This window comes from Lissotriton helveticus, chromosome 2_2 (assembly GCF_964261635.1).
Source record: "Lissotriton helveticus chromosome 2_2, aLisHel1.1, whole genome shotgun sequence".
In the NCBI taxonomy this organism is placed as follows: domain Eukaryota; kingdom Metazoa; phylum Chordata; class Amphibia; order Caudata; family Salamandridae; genus Lissotriton; species Lissotriton helveticus.
Genome location: NC_136060.1, coordinates 181,639,626 through 181,667,587, shown reverse-complemented (window position 1 = coordinate 181,667,587; position 27,962 = coordinate 181,639,626). Strand labels below are relative to the sequence as shown.

General features: G+C 48.0%; 1 protein-coding gene across 2 annotated transcripts in view; it reads left to right on the top strand.

Annotated features, from left to right (window-relative positions):
- N4BP2 (NEDD4 binding protein 2) overlaps positions 1–27,962 on the top strand; it is a 1,406,797-nt gene that overhangs the window by 1,175,494 nt on the left and 203,341 nt on the right. For both annotated transcript variants that reach the window (XM_078678311.1, XM_078678313.1), the window contains exon 14: positions 7,407–7,589. In XM_078678311.1, coding sequence (XP_078534437.1) covers positions 7,407–7,589 — 183 coding nt within the window. The remainder of the gene's footprint in view (positions 1–7,406; positions 7,590–27,962) is intronic.

Below are 27,962 nucleotides of genomic sequence, written 5' to 3'. Positions count from 1 at the left end.
GCCAAGAGCCTGAATCTGAGAAAACTAAGCCCAGATAGGGGAAAGTACTTGTGCATGTTAGGGATTCACTGCCCGATGTTATAAAATTAATACCGTGGTTTTTTCGGCCCACACGACATTATATAAGATTTCTTAAAATTAGTGCAAAGGTCCAAATCAGCCATAAAAGACACAAACCCAGTAATTAAAGTGCGAAGTGCGTTCGGGGTGCGGCCCGTAAGGACCGCATCATCTGCGTATAAAGGCACAGGGAATAGTTTACCGTTAATTTTAGGTACATCACTAGTCAATTTGGACAGGCAGTTGTGTAATTCATTTATATAAAGAACAAAAAGTAGAGGGGCTAAGACGCAGCCTTGTCTAACCCCTCTACCAATGACCATGTCCACAGAAACCTCCCCTTCGTTACTTATCCTCACCCGTGCCTTCAGATCCCTGTGCAAATACTCCAAAAAATTAACCAAGGCCTCATCCAACCCATAATTTAAAAGAATCTCCCATAAACGCGATCTATTAACAAAATCAAAGGCTGAAGTTAAATTCATAAAACCCAAGTAAAGTGGAACTTTTTGAGCAATGGTATATTTGTCCAAGATAAGGTTTAAATTCAAGCACTGTTCGACAGTTCCAACATTACTTTTAAAGCCCAGCTGACCGCAATTTAAAATGTGGTTGTCTTCAGCCCAATTCCTGATCTTATTAAAAACAACCCTGCCCAAAATCTTCAAAGTGTTATCTATCAGAGAAATTGGGCGATAACAGCTGGGGTTGGATCTGTCACCCTTTTTAAAAATGGGCACGATGATGCTCGTCGACCAAGTGCTCGGGATGGCTATGTTAGTTAGGTTATTAAAAACATTACATAAAAGAGGGGCCCAGAAATCTGGTTCGTGTTTTATAAGGTCGATTGAAAGTCTATCCGAACCTGGGGCTTTATTTCCTATACTTTGTTGTATGGCATCCTTGACTTCAATTATGGATATAGCAACCTTTAAAACTGGGGAGAAAGTGTAACTGTTAGAGGTCAATGTCGGGGCTGTATAAATTCTGGCAAAATGCTTCACCCATGAATCACTGGATATGTTGCAACTTATGGGGGTGATGTTCGATCCCATAGATCTCATTGCTTTAACTTCCTTCCAAAATCCAGTTGCATCTTTGAGGGAGGCAGCATTGGCAAGATTTTCCCAGCGTTCCTTCAGTATCTCATCTGAGCGGAGTTTGGTTGCTTTCTTATAGCATGCTCTTAATGACCTGACTAGAGTTGTATCCCTAGGTTTAGCCGCTAATGCTTCGCCAGTTCTCTATTAGCCCGGGAACATGTGCCATCGAACCATCTGGGGTTCTTACTTGAGTTAGTGACCGGTCTTGAAATTGCGTGTTTTTAATGCCAGCACATAACCCAGTGAAAGCCTCAACGATCTCTCCACCCAGGGGACTACTTGATAAACATGTCTCTACCAATAGGGGATGTGATTTTATCATATGTGCAAAAAGGGCTTTATTGTCTATGCCCTTCCAAATCACTCTCAGCTTGTCGGTGGGTGCCACCAAGTGTTTAGCCCCTATTTCCTTTTGGGTTATAAATTTAGAAGAAATACTAATAATTGTTAAAATTGGGTTATGTTCGTCTTGACTAGTACATAAAACCTCAGCCTTAACTAAATAGTTTACCAGTGAGAGTGATATAAAAACATAGTCTATAATGGATGAACAGCCGCGTCCTCTGTAGGTAGGCAATGCACCGTTATCTGAGTCGGCGCCAGCCTTTTCCATTACATTAATTAAATTGAGAGGGGATAAATGATTATGAAGTAATTTCCCTCTTTTACATGGGTTGGCCATGGCCGGGGGAATGGTGGTATTATCAATTCCACTGTACAAACGTGCATTAAAATCCCCGCCTATTTAGATTCCGTCCAATTTGCCATACCTCTGCTCATTCTCTAGTCTATCAATAAATTCAAATAAATTAATAAAATTCCTATTTGGTAGTGATGTAAAATCATTATTATAAAAGTTAATTAGACATATCGTGGCTCCCTGTGAGTAAATTGTAGCTTGAAAGTTCTCGTTGTTTGTCACCAGGATTTTTCTACTACTCCCTGCTGTGATCTTTATCCATGTTGATAACCCCGCGCTTGGTCGCCCTATTTTGGGGTTGGGTACAATGTTATTATAACATACAAAACCCTCGAAAAACAATTTGTTTGTGCACCATGTCTCCTGGAACATCAAGATGTCATAATTGTTAACCAAATTAACCCACTCCACAGAATTCAGTTTGGATCTTAATCCTGCGATGTTCCAACTGAGTAATTTTAAGATAGGCGCAGGGGATCTAGATTCGGTAACAACCGGACAGACCATTAAGGATTCCGCCGAACCTGATGTAGTAGTCAATGCTTGATTCAATAGTCAGTCTTGGCTCTCCAGGCTAGGCAGCACGGTGAACCGATTCTGTGTGGTGTGTGTTGGGATGGTGGAATTACGAGCTCCCCAAGGAGGTCTGTAGAAAAAACCCAGGGATATTGAATGTATAACGGTTGGGGCAATGTTGTGATTCATTTGTGCTCGCAATAAACATTTCACCAAGGAGGGGCGTCTAAAGTTCACAACTATACTGTCACCTGTAATATTCTTAACTGAGGGACCCACCCATCCTACACGTCCACCATTAAAATTTCATTGGCGTTCGACGTCCCTAGTCCCTTATGCTTTGATAGCCAATCAATACTCTTATTCTTGAGTTGTTCCCAGGACTCAGTTTGGTCTTTATTCAGGGGGAATACGCCAGCTAAAATTACAACATAGGGACAGGCCTAAGGTGGTAGGTGAAGGACTTCTTCAGATGGGCTCTTATCCTGTTTTCCAAAAGTAGGGGTGTTATTCAAGACAGTGGGTATATTCATGGGAGCGGGGGCTAGCGTCACAGGAGTAACTAATATAGTCTTACAAGGCAGACTATTGTTAGTGGTCCTATTATCAAAAACTGCGTTTGACAAGGGCAACAAACTAGGACTAGATTTAGGAAACAAACTCATCTTAGAATTACCACACTTATCCCATGCATTATTAATACTAGGGGGCGGTCACTGCTCTCCTTTGACATGCCCTGAGCAGTTATCTCCATTGGTTTTGAATGCTTTTCCCCCCCTAATTTTATCGATGATAGTGGCTCCCTTTTTCTTAACATCCTGTTTCTTAACCAGGTTTTCCAATTTGTCCAGGCGTTTAAAAAGGGCATTGAATTGTTTATCTACTAGGTCTTTTAAGCGATTATGAACGGAGTCCACTATAGTGTCAATTAGGGTATCACTCAACCTTCCATTTATGCCGTTTACTGCTGCATGGTCAGTTTGAGTATAGATAGAATTAGGTACAACCTCTGATGTAGTCAAATCTGCGGTGCTATCAATTGTTTGCACGGTAGGGCTAACAGTCACGCCAGTAGATCCTCGTCCCCACATGCTCAAGGGTGTAGGTTGAGTTTTTAGGCGGGCGGCTGTTTCCTCTTGCAACTAGTCATTTTTGAAGTTCCTCTCTTTCTTTTCTCCCCCGCAACTTTGTTGACTGAGGCTGGGTTACAAATGCTAGCGTTGACTTGGGGCCCTGGGTGGCAGTCCAAATCATTCTTATCACTCTCAGAACCCACCAGTGGCATTCCTTGATGGGTGGGATTATTAGTTATTACATTGGGTGATAACGGAAAGGGTGTTGTTACGTTACCCCGTTCTGCCCCTCCGGACATGTGCAGATGAGATGTCGATAGACCCATAGAAAGTCTCCTCTCAGTTAGTTCAATTTCCGAGGAAACCATATTAACGGCTTTTTAGCATGCTTTCGATAGTAGTGGTAGTAGAATTCTTTGGGCCCAATGTGGCTGTGCGTTTCCCCATGGCAATCGTTGTCACTCACCTTAATAAGGTGCTTGGGGGGACCTGGCCCCGTCTCCTTCGGCCTCCGACGGCCACAGGCGGCCCATCCTTAGCCCGTCGCCGCCCGCGCGCGTCCCACGACGCGGGAGCTCCGATGTTCTTTTGGGCGCCACCTGGCGCAAAACGGGAGTATGGGCGGCGTCCAGCTGCAAGGACCCCTGGGAGATGTAGTCTCCCCCCTCGGCAGCCGCGCACGAGGTCTAAAAAGGCAGCGGCAGCGGGGGAGACCGGCGCTATGTGTCCTCGCGCTTTAGCGGTTTCCCAAAAGTGCGCCCAAAGCTTTGTGGCCAGCAAACAACAAAAGCGTCCAGGTAAGGATTTATAGCCCCCAACAGATTATTTAGGGATTCTCGTCAGTGGTAAGTTTCTGTAGTCAAGTTTCCATCGCCCACTCTTGTATTGAGGGGAAATATGGGCATTTTATCAATTGCACAGTCAATCATCATAACTCATTCATAAGGCGCATAACTCATGAGGCGCAACACATGGAAACGCTCAAGAATCCGGGGGAAATGCACTTGCAACTCAGAGCAGCTGCCGCCGCCACAGCCTCTTTTCTCCGTCTCTTTTTTTCCTCCCTGCATGCAAAACAAAGCGGCCGCCGCCACAGCCTCTCTTCTCCGTTATTTGCCCCCTCACCTGCCACGGGCTCTGAACCTGCCAGGGAGCACAGACGCCACCGATGAAAACGCTCGGGAATCCGAGCAAAGGAAAAAAAGTACCTTGGAAGCCAAAGAACCCTTTGTTCCACTTCTGCAACGTTCAAGGGACCGCCGCAGAGCTGCAATATCTCAGCAAGGCTCACAAGGACGAGAACGCGAGCCTGCACGCCAGGAACGATCCACGATTGCTGGGGGCGGGGCATGGATCACCTAGTGGATATATTGATAGCGGTATACAGAGGTTAATTGGATATGCTGAATTAGAAGAAAGTAATACATATATAGATCCATAAGTACATGGAAGGTTTATAGATGCATAAAGGAAGTGAGTATATGTAGATTAAAGATATTGATAGAGGTATAGGTTGAGAAATAGGGTAGTGCATTGAATATGCGTTTTTTAGGAGAAATATAATAAATATATAGATCTGAAAGCTGAACACCAACAAGATCTGAATTGTGATCTTCAGGAAGAGCACTTCACCTCAGGACTCCACCTGATGGCCAACAGAGCTAGGATTTACATGCACCCCCAATGCCTATGACAAGAACCTTGGGATCGTCATTCACAGCAAACTTGACATGACCACCGAAGTCCGCATCATCATCGCCTCAGGCTTCCATACTCTGAAGATGCTGAGAAAGATTTTCAAGTGGCTCCCAATCAGCACCGGTAAACTCATCACGCACGCCCTGGTCACAATCAGGCTGGACTACAGGAACACCCCACTGCGCCCCACCGGCAACAGCATCCTACTGCTCAGCCATACTCATTCCAACTGACCACTCGTACAAACCATGCACTCATGAACATTCTTTTACATCACATTCGCACAGGCTGAGCAGCAAGGAACTAGGAAACAACAGGATATAATGCATCTCCGTCCTTCAGGAAACAAAAGAAACAACAGCAAGTTACGTAGAAGAAAATGCACATTCCACACCTCCTGTAAATATAAGTAACCAATCCTTAAATTGCAACAAAAAAGATTACATAAATTGTTCCCTTCCTTAAGTGGTAAAATAAAATCACGTCACATGAGATCACATTACATTATTCATTACCCTCCTTCAATTGTAAAGGAAGATCACATTACATGAATTGAATCTTTAGACTTATTGAATTGTAGACATAACACATAAGATCACATCACATGAATCATTCCACTTGATGGATTGTAAAGGAAGATCACACATAAAGATCACATACTATATATCTTCTGCTCACCCAAGAGAACAGATGTTCACTTGTGATGAGAGCAGATGAGATGAGAGGATGATATTCAACCATATCAAAGGCAACCAAGATATCCAACATGATCTGGGCTGCAGTATCACCTTCAACGCAGATTAGGCCAATAATACCGACTAAGTTCCGAGGCCCGGAAGTAAGCCCAGCTGCCATTGATCAGGAATCTTATAATCTTCACGAAATTTGGATAATTGGACAGTGGCAGCTTTTCCTATAATTTTGGTTCATGCAGGTAAGAGTGTATTGGAACTATAGGTGATGGTCTCATTAATATCCATGCTAGGTGTTTTCAGTATAATATAATCAGTAAGTCCCATGAATGATTAGCCAAGAAGTCAGAAATTTCCCATTGGTGCTTATTTAGTGAACAGTAATTTAACAAGCATTTACAATGCAATTGGTCTCGCCATTTGGGACCTTATATCAGTGGGGTCACTCAGGAGCTCCCAGGCCTGCATACTTTGCTTGGGCTCCGCCCTGCAGGGTCTGCAGGGGCCTTTGTTACGCCCCTTCCTTATATGTATTTAGCTATGCAGCACATTAGCCTGGGTGCTGAAACTTCTACTGCTCTTTAACATGAAGGGAAAATAAGCACCATACTGCGTGACACGCCAGGAATGGGAACACATGGAGAGAAATATTGCCTTTCAGCTGGAAATGGTATATCCAAAGCTCTGTTTTTAATATAAAATCAGGGCCTTCGTTGGTCATATCACTAAAAATACAAGATTTAAGAAATATATTATTGTCTACGGGTGCTCATGGAAGACTGTCTATGGACTGGAATCTAGAGAATGCTAAAGTGATTCAGCTATTTCACTGACCTCTGCTGGTCGTTTTCTATCAAGAAAGTTAAATAGAGGCAGTTGCCAGAAAAATGTAAAAAAAGAAAGTCCCTAAGCAGAAAGCAATTCTGGTATTTTACTGACCTCTGCTGGTTGTTTTCTATTAAGACATTTAAATAGAGGCAGTCGAACAGAAAAAAAAGTCCCTAAGCGGAAGCAGACAAGTCCTAGGGCTGGTCTCAAGAGCCTACATAGCACATACACATATAAGTTCATACTAAAGTATACACAATAGGTCTCGAATGCTCGACCTAAAAAGGCATTGAACACAGCTTCTGATTCTAGTTAACTCAGTTTATTTGTTTTGGAGTTGGACTGTGTAGGACAACGGTGAAGCAAAGACGTGATTGCCCAGTGCGGACCAAAAGAGGAGGTTCAGTAGTGGTACTGATTACAATTGTGCTGTGCGTAGCCTAGTCTCGAACCCCTTGTTGCTCACTGGTGTGAAATTGCTTGGTATCTGTGGGTTGAGGCCTAGCTCTGAAATACGTTGCCTTTAATGTCAGAATTTACTTACCTTGGTAGCCAAAAAGTGCATCGATGACCTGAAGCATAGCTACAATAGTTGCTAGATTTTTATATATTTGTAGCTGTGTAAATGAGAGAAATAACTACATACAAAAAAACTAAAAAGGAATATGGCTTTATAGCATCTAGAAGTGTTGCAGTGTATGAAGACGTGTTTCATTTCAGATTTCTACCTCTATAGAGAACGAAGGCAGAGGAGGAAAGCCTTTGTGGGAAATCCTTTCAGGACATTGCGGATCCAGAGTATGCTGACTTCAGGACCGAAGCTTTCCTTCACCGCAGCAAGCAACAAGAATGTTTCCGCAAAGCAGCCGAAGCCTACAGGAGAGGCATGAAAGAGGTGGCAACCTTTTATGCGCAACAGGTATAAATGCATGCATTGCTCTGTAGTTATATTTTTATATATTTGAAGTGAAACTGATTAGTTTTCTTTTGTTAAAATCGAAAATGTACTGTTGCTGTATTACAAAACATTTCGTATTCTCTTGACTGTGCTGCTGCTTTTTCACCGTCTTGAAACTAGTCTAGTCCCATATAGTCAGAGCACCACAGATAATAATGTTACAGTGGTCAAAGAAAGTGGCGTGTAACTTCTTACTGCGCTGACCATTTTTTTTTCAAAAGCCAGTTGACGCTCTTTTACCACCTAATTTTGCCTTGACTAGGCAACCGTTCCAACCACAGTAATTCCACAGTTTCTGTTACAGTACCAGCACCTGGAGACCTAAATGCGCTTTTCTGCTAAGTGAGACACATTCAATCGTTTGCTCCTAGTTGTCCAAAGGTTTAGTTCAATAGGGTTTATTGTCAACTGCATGTGTTGGGTTCCTTGTCACAATACTACGGCCAGCCAAGGGGTTGGCAAGTGGTAATTATTATTATTTTTTTTTTTGGTGTATTTGAAAGTGTCATTCATAAATGTAGTAGCACTATTTCTTTAAGGCAAAAAATTGTAGTCGTGGCAAACGGTAGCTGCAATGATGGTATAAAGATACATTTAATGTTTATGCTAAAACAAGGTGTGAACAGAGAGTGCTTTGGCAAGTGTTACATTATTGAGATATTAATTTACAACAGTAAACAATGAATCTACATTTATTTAAAAAGAATACGTGCTGATACCTCCGCGTTTCAGTCTGTGCACGCGAATGAGTCGGACCATCCTCAGGACAACCATTCTTTCATAAGAGCACCCACAGACCTACAGAGAGGACAGACATTTACAGGTAGCATAGGATAGCACTCTGAAGGAGCAGGAGAACAATCCTAAGTAACAAATCAAAAACAAGGAAATACCACTTGCTCCATTTGCAAGTACATTTGGAAAGAAGTGCTCATATTTATCATCAAGCATGAACTAGAACATCGCCGGTTTTAATTTAACATCAATTCCTGAGCCCTCTCCGGTGAATATCTATGGCCCCCCTTCCTGTAAGGAAATAGAGAGCTTTATTAAAGGGCAAGGTACTCTGGTGTGATGGGCCCGGGCGATCTTCCAATAGCTATCATTAAACAAGATAGCCTGGCATGAGCTCAGTTTCTCTACCCGGTGTTTTCTTACTGCTATGGTTACAGAATTATTCTGCCCTCTTGGAGAGGAAGCTTAGTGGGTCCATTATATAACAAGCATTGGCATAGCCAATATGTCTCGCTTTTGGGACCTTATAAGTATTTAGTTATGCAGCACAATATTCATGCAACAACATTATGCCAATGCCTGTTTTTTGTAATCCGGGAACTCATGTTTTCTTTTGACAGATTAAAACACTTCCCACATGGGCCAGCCACGCAGTCAGACACTTTCCACCGATGCCCTAGAATCTTATAAGACTGTGTGTTTTATCTTGCACACCTTTTAGCTTTGCCACACGCCAAGGCTTGACAATAAAAGCTAACTAGGAGTCAAGCTTTGGTCCTCGTGCAGAGCATCAAAACACTAGTTCCTCATCTGAGCGCAAACCCCTGCAGTGGAGTGTAATCTGTTTACAAATGCGCTTCGTAAGGGGTGCGAAGCACTACATACAACTGTAATATAATGCTGTAATGTGATCAGTGTCTCTCCCCTTTTCAAACTTTCAATGTATAGGCTGTACACCACATCGACTTTAACTGCAGCTTGAAGCATTTCAACATTAATCTATTTTACTTGTTACATTTTCTGAAGTACTAAAACAGGTCGCCTAATAACTCCAGGGCAAGTTGATATATAATAGTATTGGCTGAGACACAAGCGAGGTTGGCTGTGTCCATACAAGTTATTCAAAGTTCATATATGCGTTTCTATTGGGCATGTGTAGCCGTCACATGTGTACAGACGTACAAAGAACACTCGGTTTTGTGCACCAATGCTAATCTTAAATACTGTTTGGTGTAATCTCAGCATTTCTGTAAATTCGGAATTACAGATAGATACTTAAACAACAAATAAAATGAGTCTAACACAAAATATGCAGTAGAATTAAAACGTAAAACTTTAGCATAGAACATCCCCACTTACAATATATTTTAAAACTTTCTGAGTGAAAGACAGAACAAAACCATTTAACCATTCATTTCCGAATTAACACGCAGCACCTACCTTGACATCATATTTCTTCCTTCCCTGCATTACCTGATTTGACAGGTAAAACAACGTAATCTGGCTATAACAAAACATAAAAATTACGTATGCAAAATTCTCAGGCACTATGTCGTGGATCGAGGTAGACATGTTTCCGGCTGAACAAGTTTCTCCCGAGTAGATTCTCAAAAATGAAGCTACAGCGCTATCACTGCTCTGAACCGTCACGCAGCATAATAGGAGGGAGGGGAAAGCTGCTGCCAGAGATAGAAGTAGGACTGGTTCTTTTCTTTGTTCCTGCACTATTATTTTGTCATGAATGGAGGAGTAACTACATGGTGTGGCGTGATGGCGTCATTTTGGGAACTTTGCGTAACAAGCATAATACAAAATGTAACATTTCTCATCACCTTCAGAGTGGTTACTATATACACAATCCTCTTTCTTCCAAACATGGTGTCCCTTCAAGAATTAAAATAGTCTAGATCTACTCTATTGAAAACTCCTGAAATCAAGAAAGAATTAATATATAAAACAAAATTCTGCTGCCCCAACCCAAAAAAAAAATCGCCTCTAGCGCTGTGTCCTTGAAAAGTACCTTCCTCTAAAAGGTGGTTTCATGTGTCTTTTTCCCTTTTCCTGTCCCAGTTCTGAGATGAATCGATAGAAACTTGATCGTTTCAGTCAATGCGGCGGGAACACGATGAATCAGGCTGCATTTGGAACTGCAAAATGATCTAATGGGCACATTTGCCATAAGCCCGGGCCTGCTAAAAAGAAACAACTTAATCAATGAAATTTGCTCGTTTGGTTCAGCATTACTTCATTAGTTGTGGGAATTCATGAGGAAAGCGCCAGCCACAGGCCGAAATTAGATAAAAAAAAAAAAAGACAAAACGATTAAGGCAGACGGTATACGTCACCGCTCGAGTTGTCTTATCAACAGATCTGGGCCGAGTGACGAGTCTCCTTTTAAAAATACCACCCGCCGTCTAACAAGTGGCCAACTTGGAAGCTGAGAAGACAGGTTAGAGTCTGGTGAGAGGCAGAAACATTCTGTGATTCTGGCCAAATCATACTTAAACAAACACAAGCGAGGCAGCCTGCCGAGAGCAGGGGGAGGCGCACGGCAGCAGGGGGAAGGAGGGGGGCTGCGCGATTCACTTGCAGGAGCGATAATTGCTACCATATGGCGGCGCTCGCTCCCGCAAGTGAATCGCCTGCCATTGAAGGCAATGGAACGTATGCACGCTTTTGGCTGACAAGCCGTAGCGATCGCAAAAGGTCTTTTTGGTAGGACAAATCTTCCACAAACCAATCTTACAATACACAAGCCACATTGGGATTTGCCACACTTCCGATGTCCCCCACCACCCCCACCATAGAAAGGAAAAAAAAACAGTAAGCTCTGGAACACACGAAAAGAGAATAAGTATCAGCAGCAATCACCTAGAATACAGGAAATCAATTGAGAGCTTGCAGTTACCCATATGATTCAGAAAACTAAAGCAGGCTACAAGTCACATCGATTGTTGTACAAGCTACAACCTATTCCTCTGAGCTTTAGTGAGCACACCAATCGTGCACAAGCTGATGGAACACCATTCAAGTCTGGAAAAACATCACCGAGCACAGCATTATAATCCTACTCATGATACTGCTCATAGGTCACAACTCAACCACTACCAAGACCATGTACAGTAAATAAATGGGTTAGCTTCTTACGCAACCTATCAAAAAGTGCTTTGTGTCCCAGTATGTGTAGGAAAGTGGCCCTTTTGATGTGGTTACTCCATTCGTGGCTGACCTGTCCTGGACTCAACAAAGTCACCTGCAGCCTCAACACGAAGGATCCCCTTGACCACTACTGGCTCAGGTAAAGAAAATGACACCAAAAGTAATTCCTGCATTCTCAGCCTATCGACGGTGACCCAGCCTTCCACAATATGTCAACTTACCTGTCCAGCCAGTGGTCACCTTCACTGAGCTGCAGCCTCTGTGCGACAGATTCTCCTCATGTGCTTGCACTGAGCACTCTGACGATGTAGACCTGGCCACTAGCCTGGTAGCTTTGGTGCTGCATTCTGTCTCCCTCTTCCCTTCTGCTTGCCTTGACTCCCGGGCCTGTGCCCTGAAACTGTGGATACCTACATGCAATCTGCACCTGGTATGATGCCCCTAGTCGCCACTGACTAACATTGAATGAATGAATGAATGAATATGAGATTTATAATGCGCAAACTAAGCCCGAAAGGGCATCAAGGCGCAAGGAACAGACAGACATACAGTCTTAGAGAGCCGGATGTATGACAGCTAGTAGGCCTGAGAGAAAAGCCATGTCTTTAGAAGTCTACGAAAGACCACCAAAGAAGGCTGACTAGAAAGTTCAGGAGGGAGGGAATTCCTTAGTTTAGGAACCAGAATGGAAAAGGCTCTTCCACCCCATCTCGCCTTCGCAAATCTGGGGACTGAAAGCAGATTTTTGGAGGCTGAGCGGAGAGTTCTTCTAGGGGTGTAGGCACAGAGGAGAGACCTAACGCCTTCTGGGCCTAGCCCCAAAACAGCCTTATGTGCCATGCAGAGGAGCTTGAAGGAGATCCTGAAATGTATGGGGAGCCAGTGAAGGTCCTTCCTGGCCTGAGTTACCGAAGCCAACCTAGGAAGGTTCAAGACCATCCTGGCAGCGGCATTCTGCACCATCTGCAAGCGATGAGAGGGCATTACAGTAATCAAGCCTGGCGGAGACCAAGGCAACTGTTGCCCGTTTCCGAGCTGCATTGGAAAGATATGGGGCGATCTTTCTAAGAGTCCTAATGATGGCGCAGCAGGTAGACACCATTCTGTTGACCTGGGTGTCAAATGATAGTGCCGAGTCAATCAATACTCCAAGATTCATGGCGGAGTGGGTAGGGTGAGTGCAATCCCCCAAGGACGACGGCCACCAGTCCTCCGACCATAATTCCTGATTCCCACCAAAAATCAGGACCTCCGTCTTTTCCCCATTTAACTTTAAGAAGTTCCGTACCATCCATTGTGATACTGCCTCCATGCATGCTCTGAATTTGAGGGCTGAGTCATTTGCCGATTGGGTGATGGAAACCATGATCTGGGTATCGTCGGCATAGGATAGTACTTCAAATCCAAAAGATCTCACCACTTTAGCAAGTGGGGTAACATAGATGTTGAATAAAAGTGGACTTAATGACGAGCCCTGCGGTACCCCACATTGCACCGATTGGGAGGGAGAGAGAAAGTTGCCCATCTTGACTCTCTGCTCTCTTTGATGTAGGAAAGAGGACAGTAAACTGAGAGCAGTGCCATCCACCCCAATCCCCTTAAGCCTGGAAACCAGGATTGACGGGGACAGGATGTCGAAGGCTGCCGTGAGATCTAGCAACACCAAAAGAGTAGTGTGTCCCCTATCGACCTCAGAGCGTATGTTGTTAATCACAACCGTGAGGGCAGATTCTGTACTATGTGCGGCCCGAAACCCGTGTTGGGAGATGTCCAACAGATTGGAGCTCTCAATAAAGGTGGACAAATGGAGCTTGAGATGGGCCTCAAGTATCTTAGCCGGGGCTGGAAGCAATGAGATGGGACGATAGTTTTTCATAACTCCCGGATCTAAAGAGGGCTTCTTGAGCAGAGGTTTAACGACTGCTGTTTTCCACAATAGTGGAAAGGTCCCTTCAGTAATAGCCCCATTCATAACCTCCAATAGCGATGGAAGGACCACCTCTCTACAAGACTTTAGGATTTTTAAAGGACAGGGATCCAGGTGTGAGCAAGACTTGATGTTGTCAAGAAGGCGATTTAGTTCTTCCAAGGTCAAATGGGGGAACCAGTGAGACACGGTTTAGAATTGTCGTCAATAGCCTCCTCCTGAGAGGGTGAGAACAGAGGAGGAGGAGGAGCCAAGTTAGTGTCCAGCTCCAGATTGAGAGTTTCCAGCGAGCAGTGAATATCGGCAATTTTAGAATGAAAGAAACTCGCGATTTTATCGCAGAGCTCCTGTGTCTCAACTGTGGGGTCAGCTGCTTTAGGTACCGAAAGTGTGTCAATAATTTTGAACAGGTCTAAAGAGGTGGTAAGGTTGGTGAAGTAGCTCCTTTTTTCCTCCACTATAGCCTTCTTGTAATCCTTCAAAAGTACTTTGTGTTGGGCTTTTCCCTGGGAGTCAGGATGAGCGTGCCAGTACCTCTCCTTCTGTCTACACTTCTGTCGCAATAACCTGAGACGGTCAGAGTACCAGGGCAGCGAGGGCTTTTTGCGGGCTGAGTAGTGTTGTTTGCAGGAGCTAAGGTGTCTATCGCATTAGCTAGTGCGTTAGATAGACCTAGTGCTGCTATATTAGGGTCTGAGGAGGGAAGGGAGCTGAAGGCATCCATAAATGGTGCAAGGGTCATATATAATTTATCTCCCTGTAGTTCCTCCTCGTTTCCCATTGGTTACTCTTAGGGTGGTAAGGAGCGGCGGGAGTAACCTTAAGATAGAAAGGCACTGCCCGATGGTCAGACCAGGTCAAAGGGATAGGTGTCCCCGTCGTTAATCCGGCATCATTCGAGAAGATGCCATCCAGTGTGTGGCCGGCTGAGTGCGTGGGGCCCTCAACCAGTTGGACCAGACCACACGCTGCTAGGCCTTCTACCAACGACACCGTGTCTCTAGCTTCTTCGACCTCTAGATGAAAATTGAAGTCGCCCAAGATGATTAGATCAGTGACCCTTGCACAAGGCTGCCCCAGTGCCACTGGTGGTGCAGTACCTACCTTACACTGAACCTTGCCCAGTGTTGGTCGAAATCTCTAAAGATCTACTGGACTGTGCACACTATACCTTACTTTGAGATTGTATATACAAAGTCAGCTTTCAACAGTATGTGGCATGAAAAAAGCTAAAAGGTATAACATGTCATTCTGTAGGAACTAGAGCAATTATCTAACAAAAGCGGTAGTACTTCTTGGTGTAAATGCCAACAAAATCAGCAAGTAACTGCCAGCTGGCATAAGATGTACTGCCTGCAGGGCGAGAGCAGGACCATCAAAAACATACATTACACCATGTCGAGTTTCATAAGGAAAAGCACAACAGCAGTGAGTGACCATGTGGTGGTGATCTGTCATCAAATTGTACAGGGTGGCGTTTGCTTTCAAGGGTTCGCTGGTTGGAAGGAAGATAACGCCCCATTCACACCACAGAAACAGGACTCGAGCTAAGCTTTTGAACGGAAAATAAGTCCTGGGACAGGTTGAATTCATGATCGGGACTGCGTTCGCCAATGGCTATCGTGTCAAGAACTTCGACCTCGAGACAGTTCTAAATGATATATCAAGGTATATATTAACATACGAAGGGTGTGCAGTGAGTGACTGCAGGTTCTAATCTCACGGCAGTGTGGATAACTATTATGGAATTATCCCGCTCGGCGTGCATTGTGTGGGTGGAGGGTGCACCACTAATGTCCATCACAGATGTCTGCGCCCCATGCAGATAAAACCGGGCTGGAGGCGCACACACAGATAACCTGCGTATGCAAAATGTACTCTTCAAGAGACAGCAATTTTCTCTGGCCGTGTAAAATCCTAAGGGCGGGGAGATGATGAAGCGAGTTTCAATGACCACGCTGGCAGCCTTACAGCTAGCTCACTCTCTGATTCCTGGACTCGTTCTGCAGGTCCTCTACACTGCATAAACAAGGCTCAACAGGGGTACGCCGGGCTAACACCAACTACCCATAACATACATAAATGCACACAGAACGCCAACGGCCGCGGCACAACACCAACATATTCTCTTCTGGTAGAGAGGAAGTCCTCGTTGCCCGCGGGGGAGTGGTACTAACCATTCTGCACTGCAAACAAACGCAGCTATTACTTGGATATGGAAAAAGTTGAGCAGCTAAGTGGCGGGGGTGGCACCGTCACCGATATACACTGCACAGAGGCTCTACGGGGCACAGAACAAACCACAGGAGGAGAGGCCCTAAGACTCAGGTGGCCCCTCGCTAATACACACTGCAGGACAACCGAATTACAATCTATTGCGGAGGTCTGTGGGGTGGGAGGCATCACCGAGATCTCACAGGACAAAGAAGCCACTGATAACAGACCAGAGGATGAATCACAAGATCAGGGTGAGAAGCTGCTAACATGCGAGGAGACTTGCCGCCTATGAGTCTCACTGACACCATGAGAAGTTAAAGGAGACGAAAGGCCGCACCTCTGCTAACAAGCAGTTGCCCCCTAAGTACTGAACATAGGGCCATGAACAAGATGTGTATTGCAGAACAAAGAGGCCATTGCTAAAACCAGTATCCAGGGGCCCATCTTAAGTGAAAGCTTTTGCTGAACAAGGTTTCACTGACGCACCATAAACGAAGGAGCATCACCCCCACTACAGACAATGAGAGACTCGGAGCAGATGACACAATGGTCTTCAGGGGCTGGGAGTAGCCACACTACAGATGGTGGTGCCGTTCCTACGAGAGTGGTGCTGGACAGGCACATACACCGCAGGCTATTTTAAAGTGTAACCCCCTTTTGTACCGCTTTTGGCCGCCATAAGTGTGGCAGGGTATGCTCAGACGTGAGTCCCTTGCTCACTTTGCCACTGGATTCAAGCAAGCCGGGCTGAAGACGGCTGTAATGCCAGAAACCGGTCCTCGGAAGCTTGTTTCCGGTCCAGGGAAGGCATGGCTTGGCAGTTCGGGCTGGACTGTTCCCATGAAGCACAGTGTCAGACTGATTTGCATATAGCAATGTCTGAACTGGGGTGGCAGAGTGGGCTAAAGAACGGTGATGGATTAAACCCAGATCTTTCGACTGGGTGTGAGTGTTTGATTGGTTCAGATGCTCCGTCCATCACCACCCTCTTTTGTACTGCATTTTAAAGTGTAGTCCACGTTGCAACCCTAGGGAAAAAACCAAGCCCTTGCACAGCCAGCCCTTAAGCCCCATGGCTGATCCATCGCCACTGCAAGGTCACGGCAGAAGATGAATTTTAACCAAATACTGCAGCAAAGTCCCGTGAAAATATGCACCCCAATCCGGAGCTCTGAGGTCCACCTCATGAACAAGCGCACTCCAGAGGATGGGCCGCTGTCCTAAGTAAAGTAAAACGCTTGCTTTAGGGTAGGATGAAGGAGAAAAAATTAAAAGATGTAGGCAAACTAACAAATGTCGCCACTCAGCTTGCGAGCCCTGTTGGTGAAAAATTCAGATTCCGATGTCGAAAATTAGGGTCGAATTGGCGCTATCCCAGTTAACCACTTTGTTTCACCCTGGGTCAGCTAGTTTTAGACGATCATTGTTTGACTCTCTAACTTGAGAGCAGTAGATGTGAGTGACAGGGGCCAGACAGTGAACTGTGAGAAAATATATACATTAGGTGGGCTCCCGTATGTAGTATTCTAGACCATCGTCTGGAGCAAACCAAAAGTGTAACTAACAGCAGGGAACAGAAAAATGGGAATAGTGAAAGAAGCAAATAATGACCATTGTACAACTTTACAGCGTTACGCACAAGAGCTCACTGACAGCGCGCTCCGGGCCACGCACTCGCCCCAACACCAATGGAGAGAAGGGGAATACATATATGGCCGGGACCAAGCTGCCCACCATCAAAGGCAGAGGTCCGACGACAGGCATGATTTCCTTTGACTTTGAAGGAACTGCCACTGTTTAGCAGCTGGGTTCTGGCGGTCATGAGTGCAACAGACCATAAAGTGTCAACATGTTCACATTTTATGGGGCCGTACAGGGGAAAGGACAGCTTTCAGACACACATTTATGATTCTGGCCAAATCATACGTAAACAAACGCAAGCGGTGCAGGCTGCTGGGAGCAGGGGGAGGCGCAGGGGGAGGAGTGGGGCTGCGTGATTCACTTGCGGGAGCGATAATTGCTACCATATGACGGCGCTCGCTCCTGCAAGTGAATCGCCTGATGTGGACGCGTTGCCATTGAAGGCAATAGAACGCGTGCACGCTTTTAGCAATCGCAAAAGGTCTTTTTGCCTTTGCAGCGCATGCGCGCTCCGTAGGCGAGACCTAAAAAGGGCTCCAAGACTTCTCCTGCCTGTTTTAGGCAGATTTCCTTACTGGATGCGACCTGTAAACTGTTTGCCAAGAGCATACTCCCATCACCTCCAGGTTTGAGCTTTTGGTAATGACCTTGTACCTGTACAACGAGCTGGATTCCCTGAGCATAGTGGCACTTTGGATAACATCTCTGTCTTACAAACCTTGATTGAAGATATCCAGTAGGTAGAGGAATGACTTTGTATGTCGCCTGTATAGATTTCTCCACGGCCTTCGACAGGGTTGACCGTGGGACGCTTTGGAGTAAACTGGTTGGGATTCAAGGGCAGCTTTTAAGATTGATCATGGCATTGCATTCCCCTACATGGATAGAGGTGTTGATGGTATTTAAAGAGGGCCTGTCAAGTAAAGTGGTAAATCACAATGGGCTGAAGCAAGGGTGCCTATTAGCCCCTCTCCTCGTTTCCTTGCACATCAATGATCTACAGAGCCGGGTTGGGCATTGTAAAGGAGACTCGCCAAAACTAGGTCCCATGGAAATACATTGTTTGCTTGATGATGCTAACCTATTGGATCTAACTCCAATAGGTTTGCAAAGGTGACCTAATGAGCTAGGTCATTACTCTGATAACTTTTTTAAATAAATATTTTGAAAAGTCAAATCATGGTTTAAAGGTCTCGGGGATGCAGGGTTAGAAAAAACATTCTGTGGTTTTTAGGTAAAGGCAAACTTGAGGTTGTGAAGCAGTACCCGTATCTGGGAAGAATGTTCTCGATTAAGTGCTCCAGCAATGATCACATTGACCAGTGCAGATGTAAAGCTATATCCCAGCCCTCGGCACTTGGTAAGCTATATAAATGTTGTGTATTTTCAAAAACACAAGGGAACCCGAAAGGTAGATAAGGTCCTTGGGTAACAGTTTCGTATTAGAAGAGTGGTCCTTAAAAAGAATAGTATGGTCATCAGGATAAATATAGACTCCAATCAGTGCTATATTAAGTGTGTCCAGCCAGAAAGGGTAGCTTTGGGAATATTGAACACCATTTCGAAGAAGCTTGAGGAAACAGTAAATACACTTTTTTTTATCAGATTCGATTAATGTGCAAACTGTTTACATTAGTCGATGACGTTACGATCCTATTTAAAAAAATAGTAGGATCATCATCAGGACAGTAAGGGTACAAGCCTGAATAATTAGAGATTGCCGGTGGAAAATGAGGCGAAAGGAAGGATATGAGGGAGCGTCTAATGCAGACCGTAAAACATTGTGCTGTCCAGGGGGTCAGGGACCATCAATGGTGTAAAGCAACTGCATCATGCTCGTGATTAAACAACCGCTATTAAAATCGCAAGAAGACTCACAGCAAGGCAATAACTGTGACCGGAGATGGCTGGTGTGAGTGAATGTGAGTGTCAGGGCTACATTATAGAATAAGATGCAAGTGGAACCAAGCTCGGAACCAAGGACACTTGCAATCATTTATTATAGGATTGTGACAAGCGAGGGGGCGTGGCCTGGAGCCGTCAATGGTGGACGTGTAGTTCCCCAGCTCCGTCCTCGGCCCAAAAATAAGCTAATTATCCTGTAACACCCTGACTGCAGCCCACCTGATCTCTCCCCAGATTGTCTCCGGGGGCAAGCGGCGTGCAGCGGTGCGACTTGCTCCCTTTTGGACCGCTCTATCGGCGAGATCTGAAGACGGCGCCCGCTGCGGCCTGTGGACCGGAGTGGAACCCCGGCCTCGAGTGCTTGGCTAAGCCGGCCTACCCCCTACCTCCTTCGCGGTCCGGTCGGGACCCGGGATTTGATTCCTACTGCATCGCCGGCCGGGACGGCGGCGGGCGGTGCGGTGCCCCACCCTGACTAGGATCCTGCTACCCCCCCGACCGGCTGCTCCACCACTGGCCGGCCGCCCTGCTGCGAGGACCTGCGGGGCTGTCCCCCCTGCCCACCCGCGGAGCTAGCGGGACTCAGGCATTCCACTGCGGGGACAGGAATCAAGGAGCGGGCAGTGCACGCAATCTGCTGCCTCCGCCGCGAGACCGGCTTTCCTGGCAACCTGGCGCCATCTTGTCATCGCTCCGGGGCTTGAGCGAGACCTCTGAGACCCGGCACTCTCGCCCTGCCTCCCCCTGACTCGCCAACTGAAGAACCTGGATACCTTGCTCAGGGACACACGCACTGGCGACACGCGGCCCTCGGACACAGGGGTCTGAGGTGAGGGAGTGCTCACCGCGCTTTGGCGCCATTTCACGGCGCTGCTGCCCCGACCTTTGCCGCGCACACAGCGGATGAGACAAGCTCTGCAGTGGTCTAGACCCCACCACTTCTTCCCCTCCTCTGACTCTGTGGGCCTGGGGTCATGCCCGCCTGAGGGGACGCCGGAGGCACACAGCCACACCCTGCGCTACTACAACGCTAGGACCTTTACTTCTTCAGCCTCTGCCCAATACGTGGTAGTCCTCCCGCAACCACCACCGCACACTTGAAGGGATTGCGGCGGGCAGCTGCACCCATTACAGCGCCACCCTGCTAACGAGATCCATGGGCAAACACAGGGACAAGCCTCGGACCCAGGGCGCTCAGACGGACGCGCAGTCCACGGGCTCTGACGACCCCCTGGCCTCCTCCAACATGGACATCATCCCGCCGACCGGTAAGGGGTCACAGGACGCCAAGCTGGATTTGATCCTGAATGAAATTCGCGCAACGCGAGAAGCGATGGAATCGCGCATGGACACCATGGCGACGGGACTGTCTCTACTGAAGGCTGACCATAATAAACTGGCGGACCGAGTGGCGGAGCAAAAAATTGCGCTGGATGACCTAATCCCGCAGCAGACGGAACACTCCGCGAAATTGGAAAATGTGGAGAAACAGCTGAAGCGGCTATGGGATCGAGTGGACGATGCTGAAGGACGGGCCCGCCGCAACAACGTCCGCATCCTGGCCATTCCGGAGAGAAGCGAAGGGAGGGACCCCACGCGGTTCGTGGAGGATTGGCTGCGAAAGCTGGTGGGCCAGAGGGAACTCACCGCCCTCTACAGTGTGGAACGGGCCCACAGGGTGCCAGCGAAACCCCCGCAACCAGGAGCACCCCCTCGCCCCCTGATCGCTCGTCTCCTCCACTTCCGAGACCGAGACACGGTCCTACGAGCGGCCAGGGAAGAAACGCCAATACGCTTCGAGGATAAGAACATATCGGTATACCCTGACTTCACTCCCACTGTGCAACGGGCCAGGTCCACCTTTCTGGGGGTGAAGCGCAATTTGCAGGACAGGAACATGAAATATGCACTTTTGTTCCCTGCTCGGCTCAAAATACTACATAACAACAGGTCCCACTTTTTCGACTCGCCTGAGGAGGCAGCGGAGTGGATGGAGGTCACTCTGGCCCCGCCGGCATCACAGGCCGCAGACCACCGCAGTGACACCCGCAGGAGCTAACCAGTCCGACGAGACAATGCTCGCAGCCCTGGACACCATTCCTCCCACGGGACATCGTCTGCAGCGCATCCCCTTGGCCACCAAGCAGTGGACCACTCGTCAACAACCCCGCAACAGCGCCTGACTGAGGAGGCGCTGGCCGCCCACGACGCGGGAGCACCCGGAGACAGACTCACCGACACCACCGACACCCGCACTGAGGTTTCTGGCTCAGTTGACAGCTTGCAGCTCTTCCCGAAGATCACGGCCCAGATGGCTGCGGAGTTTTGAGCCACGACACGGTTGATCCTCTATGGGTGGTAACGTATGACTAATCCCCTCATTCACATATGGTGGGTTGTATGTGCAGGGGCCCATTGTATTGTGGGCTACCAATCCCACGCAGTCCGTTCAGTGACGTCCGACGGAGGCTTACCACCCCCGGAATGCACACGAACTTGACTGACTTGTGCCCACGTTGGGCACCATGGTTTGGCTCCTGGGTATGTTGGCTCAGGGACCCGTTTGTTCTGGGGTTACATGTTTGCAAGACACTCTCATTTAATAGCACGACGAGTCAGGTGGGGTCACCCAGTAGTTTCACTCTGCCGCTCCGCACAGATGGTAATGGGACATCTTAACAATTACCAGTTGTGTACCTGGAACGTGCGTGGCATGGGATCGGTGCACAAGCGACACCGAATCCTTGCGCACCTCAACCGCAGGGGAACACACATTGCTTGCTTACAAGAGACACATTTGAACGCTGCTGAAGCGGTGAAACTGCGCAAGAAATGGAGAGGGCAGCTTTTTTCTACCTCTTATTCTGCATTCTCAAGGGGGGCTGCGATTTGGCTCCGTGGCTCTCTTCCCTTTCAAATGCTGGAACAACGGATTGATAAGGAGGGTCGCTATGTGTTTGTACAGGGACTGTTGGATGGGGAGGCGGTTGTCATTGGATGTGTGTACTCACCTAATGTGAACCAGTCGGAATTTTTGTTAACTGTCAACGAGGTACTGGCGGGTTGGGCTGATCTTCGCTGGATCATTGGGGGCGACTTCAATGCTGTACTTGATGTTAGGATGGATAGATCACATCCCCCCTTACAGGCTACTGAGAGCAGGAAACAGGCAGATGCGCTTGCGAGCTGGGCTGAAGGCTGGGAGTTGGCGGACGTGTGGCGTAGCTTCCACCCTCTGGACAGGGAATACACCCTTTTCTCCCCCCCCCATTTGCTACATACCAGAATTGACCATGTTTTCTGCTCCCGTTCTCTTATGGCACTGATTGTCCAGACGCAGCACATGGGGAAAACTCTGTCGGACCACAACCCCGTGGAAATTACATGGCAATGGGGTAGGAGGCTGGCTCCCATCCCGACCTGGAGACTGTCTCCTGATCTCCTCGAGGATTCGGTCTTCCGCTCCTCTCTGTCCGACACTATTGACACCTACTTCACCACGAATGAGAACACGGCCAGCTCCAGGCAGATAGAGTGGGACACTTTCAAAGTCTGTATTAGGGGGGTTGCTATGACCAATAGGGTGGGGAGGAGACGGGAGGTGATCAGCCAATTGACAGAGGTGGAGGGCACACTGGCGCCCCTAGAGACTGAGGCAGCAGGCACCAATGCTCACTTTACACCACTGCAAGAGGCACATATTAGACACGCGGAGCTCCTGGAGGATCTGCGGCTTATAGACTATAGGGAATACACGAATAGACAGCATACACAGGCAGACCGAGCCGGTACGCTACTAGCCCGCCTCCTACGGGACTCTCCGATAAGCCATCCCATTCTGAGGGTCCTGGACCAATCTGGTTGCCCGGTTACCACCCAAATAGGGATTAATACGGCATTCAAGGATTATTACTCCTCGCTGTACGGTCCCCCGCAGCCCTTATCGGTACCAGCACTTACGGCCTTCATGGGGGGTCTGGACCTCCCGCAACTTACTGCCAGCCAGAGCAAGGACTTGAAGCGTACTATTTCAGTAGCGGAAATTAGACAGGCGATACGTGCCCTTCCGAAGGGAAAGACCCCCGGCACGGATTGCCTACCAGCCGAATTCTATGCGACATATATAGACGTCCTGGCACCACGGTTACACACTGTCTATTTAGAGGCCCTACGTACATCCTCTCTACCGCAATCATCCATGCAGGCGTTGATCACGTCCCTCCTGAAACCGGCCAAAGATGGTCTGCAGATGGCCGATTACAGACCGCTGTCCCTTCTCAATACTGATTCAAAAATATTGAGCAAGGTGCTGGCGTCGAGGCTTGTTCAATATGTGCCACAGCTGGTCCACCCCGATCAATGTGGTTTTGTGACGGGCCGTAATACGGCCATGAACCTCAGGCGCTTAACCCAGCTCATGCTCGGAGATAATGTAGACATGGCCTCCGAAGGTTGCATATCTCTGGACCTAAAACAAGCATTCGATTCACTACGATGGGACTATATGTTCACCACCCTATCAAACTTTGGGATACCATCCGAATTTATCGCTTGGGTCAGATTGCTATATACCTTCCCCACGGCCAGAGTGCGCACCTCCCATCAAATTTCAGGCCCCATAGCCATAGCAAGAGGCACCAGGCAGGGCTGCCCGCTCTCCCCTCTCCTCTTCGTCCTTGCCCTGGAACCGTTGCTCTGTAGACTTAGGTTGATGGCCCCCCACTATGGCATACGACGGCACGGTACGAAACACATTGTATCTGCGTATGCGGATGATATTATATTATTTTTTCGCGACTTAAGAGGCGACTTGAGTCCAGTTTCCAGGATCTTTGAGGATTTCAGAGAGATCTCTGGCCTCACTATCAGTGAATCTAAGTCCTATGGGTTCACCTTTGCAGCAACGGATGGGTCGACCCCCCTGCTTTTTGCCCCTCATACATTCCAGATGGCGGAAACCACCTTCCGATACCTTGGGATACAGATATACAGAGAATCGGGCATGATGGTGGACGGCAACCTGGGGAGGGCCATCAGAACGCTGAAATCGCAAATTCAGTTCTGGCTGACATTACCGCTCTCAATACCTGGCAGGGTGGCTATATCCAAGATGGTGATGCTCCCCCGTCTCATCTACTACTTCACCAATTTGCCATTCCAGATCCCGGCGGTGACATTTAGGACCCTCGACTCCCTCCTTACCGAACTTGTTTGGGGTCCTGGCCGCAGACGCATAGGCCTGGCCAAGTTACAGCTCCCCTCCGACTCCGGAGGCATGGGCTTGCCGGACTTCAGAGCGTATAGTTATGCGTGTCAGCTGCAATGGCTAGCTTACTGGGTGGCGGGCCGTAATCTTCATGAGATTAATGCTTCAAAGGACGACCATGCTAAGGGGAGAGTACACATCTTGCTCCTGCCTGGCTCGGACCTACCTAGAAACGCTCCACCGCTTCTCAAACTGGCGATAACATACTGGCGGAAGGCATTGAAGTACACGTCCCCCGGGACACCTTATGCCCCCACAGTCCCACTGATGGGCATACCTCTGGGCTCGGGCACACTCACGGCGGCCTTACTGGAGCCCTGGTGTGACGCAGGTGTCACACAAGTGGGTGACCTGTTTGCAGAGGGGCACTTGTTATCCTTCGAGGACTTCAGGACCAAGCAGGGCGTCCCCAACGGCTCCTTTCTTCTGCACGCCGGTCTCCGCCATTATATTGCACGCATATGGTCGCCTGAAGGGCGGGAGCCGGTCACGAACCCTCTCGTCGCCATGCTTTATCTCATGGGAACGGGTGGTCATCTGACCAGATGGCTCACGGCTGGCATAAGAACTGGGAGGGCACTTACGCTGTCACCACTCCGGGCGACATGGGAGGCTGACGTAGGGAGGCCACTGAGGGACACAGAGTGGAAGCGCATACTTCAGTTCCCCAAAAAGGTAGCTAGGAACCCCAAATACAAATTCATCCAACTGATGTTACTACATAGAGCCTACCTGACACCACACCGCCTACATGTGATGTTCCCTACTGCCAAGAGTGACTGCCCCCGATGTGATGCAGACGATGCATCGCTGGTACATATGCTGTGGCAGTGCCCTAAACTAGGGCATTTCTGGGCCGCTGTCCATGACTCCCTAGAACAAGCTGGTATTCTGCACGGACCCCCTACACTGGAACGTACACTGCTTGGGCTGGGGCCATCAGCACGCGCTAGGACCGTGGCAGCGCGCTTCTCAGATCTGGCCTTGTTGCTGGCAAAGCGCGCTATCACGATCAGATGGAAGTCGTCCAAACCACCTAACCCTGACCTGTGGCGGGCGGAAGTAGTGCGCTGGGGCAAAGCGGAGGGTGAAGCACTACAGAGGGAGGAACGGAGGGGTCTCCGGAAAACTCCAATCTCAATGGATTGGTTTGCCATGCTGGGGGCATTCGAGGCTGGAAATGATGAGGATGAGGGTGAATCAAGTGAATAGCCACATCTGGTATCACTGGGCCCTGCTACACGTTCCCATGCACGGACACAATCTATGGTACTCTGCGATGGGGTACGGGGGACCCCGGCCCATCACTCATGTTACTCTACCATACCTGTGCGTTCAAATTACACTGTGTATTACTATACTGGGATTGACCCATTTTTTCGATATTTCATTTATGTGCTAACTGAGAGAGTGTCGGGTGGGATTCCTGAGGGTGGCGGGTGGGACCGGGTGTGCACTGGGTTTGTTGGTTCGGTCAAAATTAAAAATCGATTTCGCTATGTTTCTTTATATGATCTGAGCTAACGCATGCATGTATCTTCTGGATTGATAACAAGCTTGTATCTGTGGACATGTATGCATGTTAATGCTCTATGTACTTGCTAATAAACAGATTAAAAAAAAAAAAAAGGATTGTGACAAGCGAAACAATCTGGAATTGTATAGTGGAGGATGTTGCATTATTAATACGTACAAACGATTATGTAGTTTTTGCACAATTTGGAAATAGGTTGTGTAAAGGTTTTTATAGAAGCGCACTTGCACTTTATACATTAGGTTGTGTGATTATATGGAGTCATGTTTGATTTTAATCGTCATTTGTATAGTGATACTATAATTGCTATGTCCCCAATTGTATTTTATTCTGTCATTAAGAACATTATGATATGATACACTGTAAAACAAATTCTTTTTTGAATATTTTTATGTGGAACTCAGTAGAGATCAGAATCATAAATAAACAAACTGTACATCGCCGGTAAAATCGTCAAACCTACAGAGTAAAGTTACTCTAGCGGGGGGCATAACTAGCCAAGATGGCCGCCTGGACGGCTCCCCGCTTTTTAATCCTGCAGTAATCCTGTTATCCCAGTGACAATCCAGGCTGCATGTCATTGCCCTTCTGTGTCCACCCTGCCTTGAAGAGGGCGCCTTTTGGGGATTAGCAGCCCCCCGGTCACTGATTACATGGATCGTGCCGCCTGCGGGGTGTAGCGCCATCACCGGGCCGTGCTGCCGAACTTCAGCGGCGATTCCTGCAGCCTGGTCGAAGGGCACAGAGGGCCGCCTGATGCCCAAATCAATTGATGGCTGCTGCGGGCCACTCAGCACTGCGGCTGCAGCCCCGCTGTATGCTGTGTGTCTGCGGTCCCACCGGGATCAGCTGGCCGAAGGCCCTGGAGTGTCGGCGGCCTATGCAAGGTGACTTTGCCCAAATGGGAGCACTATCAACTCTTTGGGGAGGCTGGGAGCTGCTCGCCTTGATTGCTATGGGCCTCCTGATGACAGTGTTTGAGTCCGGAGTAAGACAGCACCCAGGTGGTGGCTGGAGAAGCACCAGGCTGTGGGCTTGCAGTGTGGAGAAGTGGCGGCCCTGGTTGATGAGTACGATCCCTGCCTTCGCCTACACATGAAAGGCCCATTACTTGTAGGTCCTTACCAGGGGTGACAGGTGCAGTGGTGTTCAGTGGGGTAGTTGACCACGGTCCAACTGGAATGGCGGTGGAGTGAGCTGGCCAATCATCATCTTGAGTAAGCTAGCAGTGTGCCGGGGGACCCTGATTTTGAAGACTTGAGTTATCTGCCACATGGGGCCCCTCTACTGATGGCACACTGGTGATGGTCCAGAAAGCTTGTGTGCTCCCTCCCACAATTGAGGCGGAGCTTTGGGGGTGAGGCAGCTGTTGAGGGGTGCTGGTGGCTTAAGGTTGTGGAACTGTCACATGTCCAGCCCCCTGCACATTTTGAAGTGACAAGATTGGGTGTTAAGTTGGAGTGCTAGAACCGTATGATGGGGCACCGGAGGATTCCTGGCAACTGGGAGGCGATTTGGGTGTTGCATGCTGTATTGTTCCTTCTCTCTCCTTCCAAGATAGGGAAGGACATGCCCCAGAGACAACAACAGAGGAATACTATTACCCCATATACTACGTCTCTTCAGACCACCCATAGACTCACTCGTTCAAATTTCCCCTCTACACTGGAGCCCTCGTCTGAGCGTCAAGAGAACCCTCCCGTGCCACGCTCTTGGACGCGACAGAGGGATTGAGGGCAGCCCTGAAAGGGCAGATTGCAGGGGAAGTCGGCCTTGTTCCGGGACCTGGGAATGGTTATAGCTCATACACCACAAGGGCATAAGGAATACAACATAGAGAGGGTCTTTGAGGGGTGCCACTCGTCGGTCCAATTTTGGAAATCTCTGCTGCTCTCTCTGTCTGTCGCTAAGATAGTAGTGTTTCTGCCTTGTTGCCTCTATATTATCCAG